The 15046-nt window shown below is 31.6% G+C and overlaps 1 protein-coding gene across 1 annotated transcript; it reads right to left on the reverse strand.

The window, feature by feature from the left end:
* Positions 1 to 5796: 5796 nt before the first annotated feature.
* LOC148604793 (complement C1q and tumor necrosis factor-related protein 9-like) lies at positions 5797 to 9322 on the reverse strand. The gene is made up of 3 exons (XM_088551211.1): positions 9245 to 9322; positions 7993 to 8167; positions 5797 to 6228 (listed from the first exon to the last, which is right to left on the reverse strand). The coding sequence occupies exons 2-3, from the start codon at positions 8120 to 8122 to the stop codon at positions 5834 to 5836; spliced, it is 525 nt and encodes a 174-aa protein (XP_088407337.1). The 5' UTR covers positions 8123 to 8167; positions 9245 to 9322; the 3' UTR covers positions 5797 to 5833.
* Between the last annotated feature and the right edge of the window lie 5724 nt (positions 9323 to 15046).

Raw genomic sequence — 15046 nt, forward strand, 5'->3', positions numbered from 1 at the left:
TTCAATATTAAAATCTTAGCTTTTAGTTTTGTTTATTTTAACGAAAAAAAAACAATATGTTCACATCGTTATTCCAATGGTCTTTTTAGGTGTACCTTATTATTTGTTCTTTGTCATGTAGTATACATAAACAAGATTGTGCAACGACCCCGTAAAGATGTTAAACAAAATTCATCATATCTTACAGCGTTTTCAAAATGTTTATTGAGTGTAAGAGTTAAATGTTTAAAGTACTTGCAAACAAATATATTGAAAAAGTATGACGTAAATGTTCAACTAATTCAACCACCTACATCAATCGTAATTGCAGTTAGTACGACAGTAAGTACAAACCTTGTTCATAATATACAATAAGTTTCTATAAGTAACAGGCATATTGGGAAAATCAGAAACAAATATGTAAAAAACTCAACAATCTGACAATAAAATTTCACTCAAGGATGCTTTCTATATTTGAAAAGACCATAATTTGATCTCTACTTCACTGGATTTGCTCAATAAAATGTTAAAATATAAGGCTTATGACAGAGTCATATGCCCTTGAAATTCCTTTTCGGTTTATTTCAATGAAATTATAACCTAGTTTATCCAAATGATATGAAAAATCTTGTCATGTTACCTCGATTCTTGATTTGTGCAAATAGTCAAATGAATTACTTAAAATGGTGATTTCTTTCATACCATTTTTCACCCACTGCATATCTTTAGAGAGACTGGCTTTAAAGTCGACTTTTGAATTTTAAACTCTCTTAAAATGTTTAACACCTGCGTTCTATGCTAAAATATGTACCTCTCTCCTTTTTTAATTATTTAATTTGCTGTGCTGTACAATAAGGAACATATTATGCAAATGCTTAAATCTGAAATCGATGGGTCTGTTGTGTTGTTTTTCAGTGTGGCTATTTAGGCGTAAATTGAAGCTGTTTAATTTAAGTCATCTAACACTGTTTAGTGATGTTTAAAAAGGTTAAAAGATAATGTTAAAAAATATTTTTCTATATATGAAAACCAGAAACGTGATTATTATTGCAATGTATATATAAGAGTAATCAAGTGATTCAAGATTCTAGTGGAAATCAAAAGAATGTAATGCAGGGATATAAAGACTAGACCTAAACAAAAACAGACACACAGCCTAAAATTACCAAATGTTATACGTACAAAGCAACAAAAGTTAATGAACAACTTGGACTCTACTAAAAACTAGGAACATGGACCAGGTGCACCGGTCGGGTAAGCGTCATCTGCTTTATTAGAAACACCAGTCAAGCTGCTCATAAAAAGTCAAGCAGGTATATGAAAGAGGAAAGGAAAACTATGACACGTTGATCAACTCGATTCTCATTGTGAAGATGGATAGACTGTAACTAAAGACAAACGTAATTGATTTATTTTGGCTTAAAGATTGAACTAACAATCAATAATCCATGATTTATATATATATATATATATATATATATATATATATATATATATATATATATATATATATATATATATATATATATATATATATATATATATATCAATCTCATCCCCAGTCTTTCCTAAGGACTATAAATCTGGTTCTTTTTGTGACGTTATAAATAAAAAAAAATGGTTCCCTTCAAGGTGAAAAATGGCTTGTCTTCCTACACTCACGTTCCAATACAACAAATCTATTTTACTTTTGCATATGCTGTTCTATCAAATTTGATTCATTGTTTTTTTTGTTTTTGTTTTTTTTTTCATTTTTTGTGGTACAAGGATTTGGTGATTTTTTAGCAATTAGTGGTTTGTACAATGTTAAGGTTGAGCCATCTGATACATTAGTTATTACAAAAAATGATAGAAGACTTAAGACTGTACACGGAGAACCATTTTTGTCATAACTATTGCTGTTGAAAATCTTATTATTTCTCACTACATAGACAAGCATATTCCTATTTTGGCGATGTGAGATATCTATATTTCACCCACGGCTGAGATAAAAAGGACGCAACATTTGTGAGGTCATAAAAACACATTTCAGGACGTCGTGTTAATTCAAGGGAACTTTGGCATGCAAAGCGTTCTTATTTGGCGTACTAATCACAAAATTAATTCTTAAAATGAGAAAAAGAATCAAAAACCACCCGAAAATGCAAATTAGTAAATTTGAGACACCCAAGAGTAAGATTTCAAAATCTCTAACGAGGCTCTGTCTTGCATTCTCAGCAGTGTAAAATGTCTTTCTCTACTGGTTTTGGTTATTACGTTTTGAGACTATATATCTTTTACGTTAACAAATTTGTTCTTCTTAGTCAGATCTTTGGATTACGGTGTACAACAATATGACACATGCAGCATTCAGAAATTGTTTAATAAATTTCAACATTATAAAAATTGTTAATTGTATTTGTTCTTTCGTTTCGGCAAAATGTTTGTTTCAGAATTTTTTTGTTTCGGAATAATCTGTTTAATATAATGATTGATTTTAGTAGTGATTCATGTATAAATGAAAGACTTGTATAGAAATTTTGTTTTCAATAATAAAAAATGTTCAGTTGCTGAACTTGGCTAGGATAATCAAGGGAACCAAGATTCTAGCTTTCAAACTGAATCAAAGTTCAATGTATTAAAGCTTTCTCTGTGGTACGTTTTCGCAAGCAGGTTCACCCATTATCAAAGTTAATGAGTAAAAACCATCCAGTTATTTAAACATTAAATAGGAGGTTTTCTGAATTATAGCCTCATGGATCCCATGGATAAAATTTATGCCATCTTAGAATAACCTCATGGTTAAGTGGATTACACTTAATATGGTTCCTGATTGAGTAATCAATTTTTGGCAGTTCTTTCTTTTATGAAAATTACTCTTTCATGGAAATAGACTGCAAAAAATTAACATATGATTTTCTAATTTGGGGATTTATTCGTTGCTACATGTATTCATAATACATATTGCCGTAACTTAATGTTCAACCGGTTATAGAGATTTTGTTTGAATGCCTGCGTAATTGATAAATTGGATTGTTTAGATAAACTTTTAACTAAAAAGAAAAAAAACGATAAATTTTCTGTTAAAATAACAAACAAGTTTTGCGATATTTGCATATTACTATTCAGGGTGATGAGCGCGAAAGTAGTAAATTTTTAATATTGAATAATAAAAATAGTCATGTTTATAAATTATTTATCATTTTGTAAATTTCAGACCAAATGCTTTCATTCCTCTAGAAAGGTATATAAGGTACAATAATGCTAGTGAATTTTATTAAAAGGCCTTTCCGGGCAAAATGATCCTGATATTGCCACTGCATTCTACATAATGTACGTGTAATTATATGCTAACTCTATCGTCACGTTATAGTTTTATAGATATTCGGAACAAAATCATTAAAAAGGTTTTTTTTTCAAATATTACAATTATCAGTTGGATATACCATTCTTAGTGTATGCAAATATGAAATATTTTTAGACTTTATCTGAATAGATATAAGCAATTCCCGTTATGAATCATGCAATTTTATTCAAATATTTTAATTTGATTTTGTCTGTTTGAATGCTGGAGAGCTTATTTTATATTTGATGTAACAAAAATTCATGTGGTCAGCCATACAACAAAGCTAAGGCACTTCAAGTAATTTGAATATCAGTGAAGGCATGTTTTCTCATTGTAAATTGACATTTTAAGATATCAAAATTAGAAAATATCACGCGAATTAAATATGAACTTGAGTTACTGATGTGTTCACATCAAACCTTATATTTATACTTATATAATGAATATCAACATTAAGTTGTGAAGCCATACAACCGAATGCTCTCTCCTCTCACAAGTGGACACTTTTTTAACAGAGTAATCAAGGGTACCAAGGATATAGCGGTAATCAAAAGAATGTAATCCAGGGACAAACACCAGACATGGAAAACAGACACACACAACAAAGAACATAAAGTAACTAAAATCATACATACAAAGTAACAGAACCAAATGAGCAACTCGGACTCCACTAAAACTGGGAGCATGGAACCATGTGCACCGGTAGGGTAAGCGTCCTGTGCTTTTCTAAAAACACCCGCCGAGTGTTTCTAGAAAAAAAATGATTGAAAAGTTTAAAAGTAATGCTAAAAAAAAACAAACCAGAATAGTGAGCTTTGAATTACACTGTTCTAAAAGATTAAAAACGACTTATAATTGTTTGTTTTTTTTTTTTTTTGCTTGCTGAAAAATTAGGAGTAATTTTCAACGGTAGGAAGTTTATCATGCTTATCTCGTCGAGCGGCTTTGCCCACGAGTTTAAAAATATTTAATGATCTGTTTATTGCTGTTTTGCTGCATTGTAAGGTATCAAATTTCTTTTGTTTTCCTGAGCTAAATATGTAAGTTTTATAAGCGCTGCAAACTTTTCTTTCGGGACAATTTTCGGCGACAATCTATATGACGTCACGTATGTTGTACACATGTGATACATATTATTTGAAAAAAAATCGGTTAACTATGACTGCGCCGTTTAATATTTGTGGAATTATTTTGAGATTTATGCATTCTAATCGGGTAAGTCACTGTATTTAATCACTTTCAATTGTAAACTAGAATACATTGCCACAAAATAGCCATTATTTCACACGCAGTAAACAAACAGGCAGTTATATGGGTCGTCCAATTTCCCTACACTGTTGCTTGTATGTCTCGTGATGATATAGAAACTAGAGATAATTTTTATTCCCACTCGACTGGCTTGAGATTGAAAATTATCGTACAGCAAGATCAAAGAGATTTTAAACAAAATAGCGATAAATAAATATATATATATATATATATATATATATATATATATATATATATATATATATATATATATATATATATATATATATATATATAGTACAAGTGTGGCTAGAGATGAGAACAATTTAAATAAGGTTCGATAAGAGCTATATCTGACCCCGTATTTTACAAAAAAAATTTAATGACTAAAATGTGATATGCACTTCTGAGTAGATAGTTATAACATTTTTATATGGTTTAAGATTTTCACAACTTTTAGATTAATGGACGCACCTGCCAAAAACAACAAAATTGAGTAAATTGCTAATTTACAGTCCTTTTTTTGTTATTTTCAAAGGTCTCTGATAAAGATTTTTTATACCGACCACTATCGATGTATATATATATTAAGTGTTTTGTGCGAACATACTTTAGATAGTTTATCAATTCTTTTTTTTTTCAAGTTGTTTATGAAAAGTATTCTATTTTTTGTTTATTTATTGTTTTAGCAGACACATTTATGGGGACATGGCTATTAGTTATTCTAAATATTTTCTAAAATCTTAATGACTGGACTTTTACACTTTCAACAAAATGGAAACACTGCAACACAATTCAACTTGATACGAGTACGTTCTCTAGGTTTGGTATGCTAGAAAGCAAGTTATATAAAAGTCCAATTGATTGTGACTTGTATCAAAGTTGCATTAAGAAATCATAAGGAATAATTTGGGTCAGCTTGGTGAAGACATTCAAAATTTAGGATATGTTGAAAAAAAAGAACCCACATTCCGGAATATTTTTAGATGATTAACAAATTTGCTAGTTTGTGACATCATATTTTCAATCATTAAAATATGATAGGCTAATATGCCAAAACGAGGGCCTTATAGTACCTTTTCTTTTGTAAAAATATATGCTAAAACAAATACAAGAGAATTTCAAAATTGTCAAAAATAGTAATTACTGTGTAATAATTATAGAGTAATTGCATTTATATTACTGAATAATATCTCTTGCTTTAATTTTTTGGGCATTGCTACTGACAAAGATTTATTGACGTTTTTGTTTTATTTTTACTTAAATAAATATAATATATATTTAAGTTGAGTGCAGAAAAAAGCCATAAAATGATGAGTGGGAATCACCGTACACCATACCACCCGACCTAGTAGTTCCTTTGTTCTGCACATCAATGCGATCCCCTTTTGTACACCACAAGATAATCTCTTGGGTTTTTGTAGATATTCCTTGTATAAAACCATGTGTCATTTTGACGCCATTTCTACGTATGCTGAAAGCATTATATTCTTTTCCAGAGATGATACATCCAAAAACGTAGTGACCCGATAAAGGGCATACATATTCCCCTGTTCCCGTATTGTAGACTCCGTAGTTGTCAACTGTAACCCTGTCAAATTTTACTGTAGTAAATGTATATCCAGAAAAACTTATGTCTGGTCTCAGGAATATTTGAAATGCCGGTGTTTTTTTCTCTGTAAGTACAAAAGATACCTATACCGTTAAGATATGATGCACATTTAATAAAACGAAACTCCAATGTCTTTATTGATTTCCGTATATTATATCTCTTGTATAAGTTTTCATACTCTTTTTTGAGAGATTACTCATTAAAACAATGTACAATGTAAACCATACCAGAATACCTAATATTTATGTTAGATTGATATCTTTATATTATAATGAAGATGAAAGAGTAATCAAGGGAACCACAGTTATAGCGGTAATCAAAAGAACGCAATCCAGTGACAAAGACCAGACATGGAAAACAGATATACACAACAAATAACATAAAGTAACTAAAATCCTACATACAAAGTAACAAAAGTAAATGAGCAACTCGGACTCCACTAAAAACTGGGAGCATGGACCAGGTGCACCGGTAGAGTAAGCGTCATTATTTTCTGAAATTTCCTATTTTACTTATACTAAGCTTAAGGCAATTCTAAATCATGCAAGTCGAAACCCCAATCATCAAATGGTACACAAACACCTACTATTATCCTATTCAGACCGAACCTTCTAAGAAATTGTCGTAATTTTCTACTGAATTGATCAAATGATATTTGCGACAGAGTTCACGTGGACTTTGTAGTGAATCGAGCCTTCGCCTGAAATCCCCATGTATTTTGTACATGAAGTTCATGTAAAGTGAATTTCATGTGAATACACGTTTATTTCTTGTAGTTTTCATATACTTCATGTAAAGCTCGATTCACGTGAATTTCACATAATCAATATATGCCTGTGTAAGCGCTTACATTGACTATTATCTTGCCTCGACCTATAGATCTCAAAAGATATAAACGTTCCACGTATACGATATATAAACCCGGGAAAATTACCCAAAGAAAAAAGAAAAAACATACATCCCAAATAATCTCCATTAAAAGTTTTTTTATTAGAGTATTTCATAATCTAATATATAAGTTCTATAATGTTAAATGTCAGTGACATTTTAACTATTGTTTTTTTTTATTATTTTAATTGATATATTTGGTTATAAACCTTTTTAAAAACCGGTTTCTCTGTTCTTTTAAGTCAAATTTCTACAGCCCACAGATTTCCCTGTCATCCATATCCTAATTTCTCATTTCCGATCCAGCAATTTCAAATTTTCCACCATCTGTTATTTTTTAGAAATGAAGTATATAATGATAGAACATTGTGCTGTTTGATAACTTTTTTTGTCCTTCTGTTGACTATTAATATGATATAAACTTAAGTATCTTCATAAGATTCAGACAGAAAGGGATTCATGCATGTCAAAAACCCATCAAATTCAATTTTATTTCTTGTTCAGAAAATGGTTATAAAGCACATAACCAGTCTTAGTTTTTCATTTGGAGGTAGCGCTTTTGATATTACATGAAATCAGCACTCGTTCTTGATTTGCTTTAGTTAAGTTGATTTCAGTGAGAGGTTAAAGTGTAGATCTAAATACAGAAAAAACTATTATCACATAAAAATATAACATACGTAGACCAAAAAAGCATCGCCTGAAACATGGGGTTTTTGTTCTATGAATCTCCTTACAATACGGAGTGTCTGAAATGACATATACCGGTACTTAAATATGATGAAATATTTCAAAAGAATAGAGTCTCAACACGACAAACATATGTTCAATATTGGCAGTGAGAAGGAAACAGAATATTCCATCTTTCTCTTCAAGTAATCTTAAATAAAAAAGATATTGAAATCAATGAATCTTACCATAGTTTGTGATTTCAACTTACTTTCAATGTTTTCAACTTTCTTCTTTAAATTTGCATAGTCAGGAAACATTTCAAGAACTGACTTCTTTTCTTGTAGTGATGGACATCCGAAAAGTGAAACCACTATAACACATAGTTCAATAAACTTCATCTTCTTATTAGTACAGTTTATCTTCAGAAACGTCGCAGATAATGTCTAAAATTAAGATTATTCTAATGGCAATTAAATCAACATGCCATGTACCTGTACCGACCTTTACACGATACCAATTCAAAAGAAAATGAACATCATAGAATTTTGGTATTATGTGTAACATTTGGTCGAAAACTCAAATACACTCCTTGAAAGAGTAATCAAGGGAACCAAGGTTATAGCGGTAATCAAAAGAATGTAATCCATGGACAAAGACCAGATATGGAAAACAGACATACACAAAGAACATAAAGTAACTAAAATTATACATACAAAGTAACAAAAGCAAATGAGCAACTCGGACTCCACTAAAAACTGGGAGCATGGACCAGGTGCACCGGTAAGGTAAGCGTCCTCTACTTTCTAGAAACACCCGCCGGGTTGCTCATAAAAAGTCAAGTCTGGGGTAGACAAACGAGGAAAGGAAAACTATGACCCGTTGAATAAATCAGTTTTCACCATAACGATCCACGAGTTCATGATGACGACCATAAAACGTCTGTAGTGATGACTTCAATCTTGTAGCAACATAACCCTGTTCCAGAAGCATATTTGTTAGAGTTCTAGCGCGATACATAAAGTTTGCGTAGTTTCGGCAAGCTCTGGTATAACGTATGAGTTGTGAACACCCCATACGCAGGTGCCGAAGGGACGTTGCCACATATGAAAGGAAAGTTGACAATTCTGAATGAAAATTCATCACGTTTGTCGTAAAGTTTGGTCAACAGTTTTCCTTTACCATCGATAAAATATAGCTCAAAATATTTCTGTCCATAATGACATGTTAGGAAGGGGCGTCAGCAGTAAGGATGTGATTGTTTGTTGAAAAACTGTACACTGCAATATTGTTGCCAAAAATGCACACAATCACAATGAAAAAAATACGGCCTTTAAATTCTAGTAAGTAAATAAATTGGTAATAATAAAAAATAATAATAAAAGGGAAATTCTAACAATCATGCACCAATTAAGGTACCCAGAAGTCTAAATACGAATCAGCCTTCTGTTTTTGATTGCTTTTAACGCTTCGAATTCCAAAAAAAGAAAACAAGACCACTACAACTGTAACAATGAACTTACCTTTCAATTCGAAATATTTTTGTTAACAACCTTGAAGCGTCAAAACATGATAGCTATGACTTTTATATACCTACCAGTATCGATGCATATATACAAAGTATTTTGTGCGAACATAATTTTTAAGTTTATTCTTTTCATATTTAATAATAAAATTCTAAATTTGTAATTTTATTGTCCCATGATTGTTTGGCCCAACACGTTTCTGCGACTTACAGTACTAAATATTTGATAGCTAGCACACATGTCTATCAATTCTTTTTAAACTTTAAAGTTATTTCTGAAAAATATTTTATTTATTGTCTTTTTATTGGTTTAGCCGAGAAATTTATGAGGACATGGCTATTAGTTATATATTATAAATATTTTGTAAAATTTAATGACTAGACTTAACACCTTCAACAAAATGGGAACATTGCAACACAATTCAACTTGATACGAGTACGTTCTATAGGTTTGGTATGCTAGAAAGCAATTTATGTAAGAGTAATCAAGGAATCATAAAAAAAGTCAGGTCCGGGGTAGACAAACGAGGAAAGGAAAACCATGACCCCGTTGAACAAATCAGCTCCCATGGTGCTGATGGATACCCCACAACGATCCACAACGACCCACGAGTCACATTGATTAAGGCTAGAAACTTTATTTTTTTGTCTATTTAAGACGAAATTACTGACACATTAAAAGAAATCAGTGCCATTTCAGATAACATTTTTAAAAAGATTTCATGGAAGGACTTGTGTGAAGGGAAGGTAAACATTATACAATCTACAAAATCATGAAAACAATTTATCAGCTAAAAAGGCCGCCGTTTTCTTTTTTTTTTTTGCACAAAAAATTCACCAGTGTCGTCGCCTTGTCGTATCTGGAAGAGTAATTAAGGGAACCAAGATTCGAGCGCTTACCAAAAGACTATTTTCCAAGGATTAAGAATAGACAAGGAAAATAGAAGTAGGCGCACACAACGAATAATTGGAAATATCTAAAATTACACATACACACTAACAAAAGCAAATTAGCATCCTGGACTCTGGAAACATCAAGCATGATATAAGTATAAGACATTATGTGCACGATATTACTATGCCTTGATAGTAATAAAGATTACTTTATTTCAGTATGATAATGTGGTCTTTTTTGTCTTTTTCTTAACCTTTTAATATTAAATGTCAACGACAATATGAGTCAAGCTCTTATAAACGTTAAGGGGCCACATATTAGACTATCACTAGCACTAAAAACACCCCCAGTTTTTAGTGGAGTCCGAGTTGCTCATTTACTTTTGTTACTTTGTATGTATGATTTTAGTTACTTTATGTTCTTTGTTGTGTGTGTCTGTTTTCCATGTCTTTGTCCCTGGATTACATTCTTTTGATTACCGCTTTAACCTTGGTTCCCTTGATTACTCTTTTACCGGCCCTGAACTAAATATAACATTGCCCAAAAGCAACACCAATTAGCAGTAATCCTTATCAAAGTTTTTTAATGTATTAAAAGTAGAACACATGCAATGTATTCATTGAATTTATTTGAAGGACGCTTATCCTACCGGTGCATTTGATCAATGCTCCAAATTTATATGCGGAATCCGGGTTTCTCATTACTTCCGTTTCTTGCAACGTGTTATTTTCGATTAAATTTTCGATTTATTTTTGCCTATTTTCCTTGTCTAACCGATAGCCTTTTCTTTATCTGATATATTACCATTCGAATCCTGGTTCCTTGATTTTCAAGAAGATGCATGGTTACATGTACCAGTATTCTTCCTTTCCAGATTTGTTTTAAGAGTTACTGTACAACAGCTTTATTTTCTACTCAACCAAAGATTTGTATGCTTTCTCGTAGAAATCATTTTCATATTATATTGCCCTTTTCATTGATTTATATTTCTTTTTTATTTGATATGTTTGGACGAGATATTTCGAGCATCCGATATCAACTTTAAGCAACGGCTATGTGTGAATAAAATACTATGTTTTTCGACTAAATACAATTGTCCTAAAAATAATTCAGTACCGACTAAAACACCTTTATACTTTAATTTTATAATCATTTAACTAAATGTAGGTAATGTGTTTCTAAAAATAATGTTAACAACTGAAATAATTCTTTTATTTCATGTAATTTTTGTCTGTCCCATACATTCAATTAATTATATTATACGGTTCATTTCATACATATTAAAATATTCAATCGACATTCATTTAAAATATTGGATAAACATTTTATAATTCAATTTAATATGTTTCTGCTTTTTATGGTGTATGGAAAATTCTAAAAATCATTGTGTCCTCGGTGTATAACTTTTAAACTAAATTTACTGCGATGATTTGTGAATGAATGATAAATATATACATAGATCAAAACCAAAAAAAAAATGAACTGTAACATGAATTGTTAGTTATGAATTTATTCAGACATAGTTACAGGTATGACTAGATTTTACGCTAAGCCTAATCTGATGCTTATTTCTGAAAGATTAATGAAGGGAAGAAGTACTTGAAATAACATAGTAACACGTAGAAATAAAAGAAACTAATTGAGCAACTTGGACTCCACTAAAAAAACTGGAAGTATGAACCAGGTGCACCGGTAAGGTATGCTTTTGTTTTTTGGCGCATTCACCGAGTTGCTCAAACAAAAGTCAAGTCCAATGTAGACAAAAGAGGATAGGAAAACTATGACGCGGTAAACAAATCGGTCCTTATGGTGCACACGGAGTTCATGGGGAAGTGTTTTGCTGTAGCCTTAACCAAATCATGAGAAAAGAAAAGTCTTTACATGTCATGTCTTTCATAGAGCTTCAAGCGCTTTCAATTGTTGTTTGTAAATTCAAATCATAATTTGAAAAGTGGCGTTAAAATCTGTGCTGACATTAAAGAAGAGGTGACACGAATTCTTCATATACAAATATTTGTTCATCTGCCTTAAGATTAAGATATTCAAATGGTTTGAATAAAAATCAATATGTTTTTTTTTCAACGCTGATGACCTCTTACACATTGAAGTCTTACACATTATAGATAGTCCCGTTAACATTAATGTAAATATCAGATCAGGCCGTTGTTTTACATAGTCTACCGATATTATTGTGTTAATACTTTCATAGTGATTTTCCTTTTTAACTGAATTTCCAATTTATGTGTTCTTATTTTAGGTATCCGATTCATAATTAGCTAGAATTAAAACTTAAGTAGCAGGTTTTTTTTTTATTAAAATCAGACAGTAGTTGATTCATCCATATCGAGAACCCACCAAATTCAGTTTTATTTCTTGTTTAGAAACAGTAACTGATCACATAACCATCTTAGTTTTTCATTTAGTTGTTGCGCTTTTGAAATGAACATTTTATAGATTAAATATGAAATTGGCACTTTGCAAGAGTTATCGTTTTTGCTTTGGTTTCATTTGGATAAGTTTAGTGGTAGTTAAATGTATGACTTTCTAAAAAAAAACATCTGAATGAAGAAATGATTATCATTATGTGAAAATAAAGCATATATAGACTGAAAAAGCATCGTTTGTTTGGTGGGTTTTTCTACATTACGAATTACTATACTATAAGCCGTGTCTGAATTTTATGTGGACTGGTACTTACATTAACTTGCATTTATATCATTGTTGGTTACCAGTGTCGTCCAAAAGTTCTAAGAATGAAATAAAATTACACAAAGTATGTGGGATCCATTACACTGCCCTCTTATTTCGTTCTATTTTCATTTTGTTTGTATTTCATCCCTTTGATTCTATGTGCATGTTTAGTCCCGCATAACATTTGATTAATCATATTTTCAATTCAGATTTCAATTAAGTTAAGTTTTGATGTGTATTGAAAAAGAAATCTTAAAGCCATCGTGTCATAAAATTAAACAGTGTAAAACGATAAAGGAAAACAATAATAAATACAAAAAAAACCGAAATCATAAATCATTTAACGAGAATGTACGTGGTGAATAAGTTAAAGAAACTACAATCGAAACGGGATGAAAATGTCAGCTCAAGGCCACCCTTTGGTCTTCAAGTCCAGCGCCCTAGACCACTCGGCCAGCTAGGTTATATAAAAACATACCTTTCGCTAGCCGGGTCATTCTTCCTCGTAGGATTATTCTAGGGCTGTAATTTAGTACACGATGTATAGTAGTACGGGACAGTTCATTTTAGATGCTATTATGTAGGATAGAGGATCAAATTATTGATGCATATCACAACAAATCAATATTATACAAACGTCTCAAAATGTGACGACTCTATTCGCTACACTGCTCCAACGGATCAAATTGATACAGGGAAGATATATAAACGTATAGAAAGGTTTGAAAAATTCCCAACGATGTTAGAACTATATATATAGGACTCCATTGCAATTTTGATATAAACAAATGTTGTCCCCTACCAAAAGTGTTAATTACATAATTAGAGTAATCAAGTGAACCAAGGTTATAGCTGTAATCAAAAGAATGTAATCCAGGGACAAAGACCAGACATGTAAAACAGACGTAAACAACAAAGAACATAGAGTAACTAAAATCATACATACAAAGTAACAAAAATGAACTCGGGCTCCACTAAAAACTGGGAGCATGGACCAGGTGCACCGGTAGGATATGTCCTCTGCTTTTTTAGAAACACCCGCCGAGTTGCTCATAAAAAGTCAAGTCTAGGGTAGACAAAAGAGGAAAGGAAAACTATGACACGTTGAACAAATCAGTTTTCATGGCGCAGATGGATACACTGTAACGATCCACAAGTTCATGATGACGACCATAAAACGTCTGTAGTGATGACTTCAATCTTGTAGCAACATGACCCTGTTCCAGAAGCCTATTTGTTAAAATTCTGGAAGAAATGATCGTTTTTCTTCATCTTGACTTTTCATACAAACTGGTTTAAAGAGTCTGTGGAAACCAATATCTAAAATGATGGCAACAAGTCTGTATAATGATGAGGTAGGGTCAGAAACAGGAATGTCATGACTTGTTTTGTAAAGGGGGTGTAGTAGAGTGAGAGGTATAGAATAGAGTTTGGTTCTAATGTGATGAAGTCCAAGAGGTCTTTGTATGAAAGGAAGGAGACCATCTATTAAGACATCATGTAACTTAGGTGACGTATAGTGGCGATGGCCATGACTCCTTTCTCGTCTTGGAGTTTTGTCAAGTAAATTCATCACATTTATGCTACTGTTATATTAGCTTGAAAGGTTTCCTATACTTTTGATGTTGTCATTGCATCCATAAGGTATTGCAGTACCTAGTCTGCGTATCCAGTATTCCTCTCTTTCCCTATGATATTTTTACTTAGAACGGGGCTGTTCGTAGGATGGTAATTATTTTTAAAAATACGAAATTTCATAGAGAGGGTTGCGTGATTGTTCATTAAAATGTTGATAAACTGTAGGGAATTTGTGGTATTTGTTCCCGAACGATGACCGCACATTCTTTTGTTTAATTCTTCTTGTATTTCACCGACATAGACCGCATAAGTTGCATTCTAATCCATATATTAAGTTTGTTGATTGCAACTTAAGTCATCGTGACTTCTTGTATGGAAGGTTTTGTTTGTAAGGGAACTAGAGAAGTAAAGGTTGGTTATAAGATTATTGCATGTTTTGCAATTTTTAATACCACATTTTGATATAGTACAATGTGGTTCGTCATCGTTGTAATCAAATACATCATCTAAAGTGATGGAACATGGCTTGATTATTTTGAATAGTCAGAATGTTTGTACTGGAATAGATGGTCTGCTGAGTAAATGTGTGATTGGGTAGTAACAGGACTATAAAAAAAAGTCTGGCAGAATCGATAC

This window comes from Perna viridis, chromosome 10, assembly GCF_037379345.1.
Source record: "Perna viridis isolate PV_CMFRI_1.1 ecotype Kerala chromosome 10, ASM3737934v1, whole genome shotgun sequence".
Taxonomy (NCBI): domain Eukaryota; kingdom Metazoa; phylum Mollusca; class Bivalvia; order Mytilida; family Mytilidae; genus Perna; species Perna viridis.

What these genes read in the sequence shown, in the direction of transcription:
- LOC148604793 (XM_088551211.1), bottom strand. Translation starts at nt 8,122, where the DNA reads ATGAAGTTTATTGAACTATGTGTTATAGTGGTTTCACTTTTCGGATGT. An exon ending in GAAAGTTGAAAACATTGAAA is followed by an intron (nt 6,229 to 7,992) that starts GTAAGTTGAAAT and finishes TTGTACTTACAG; the next exon opens with AGAAAAAAACACCGGCATTT.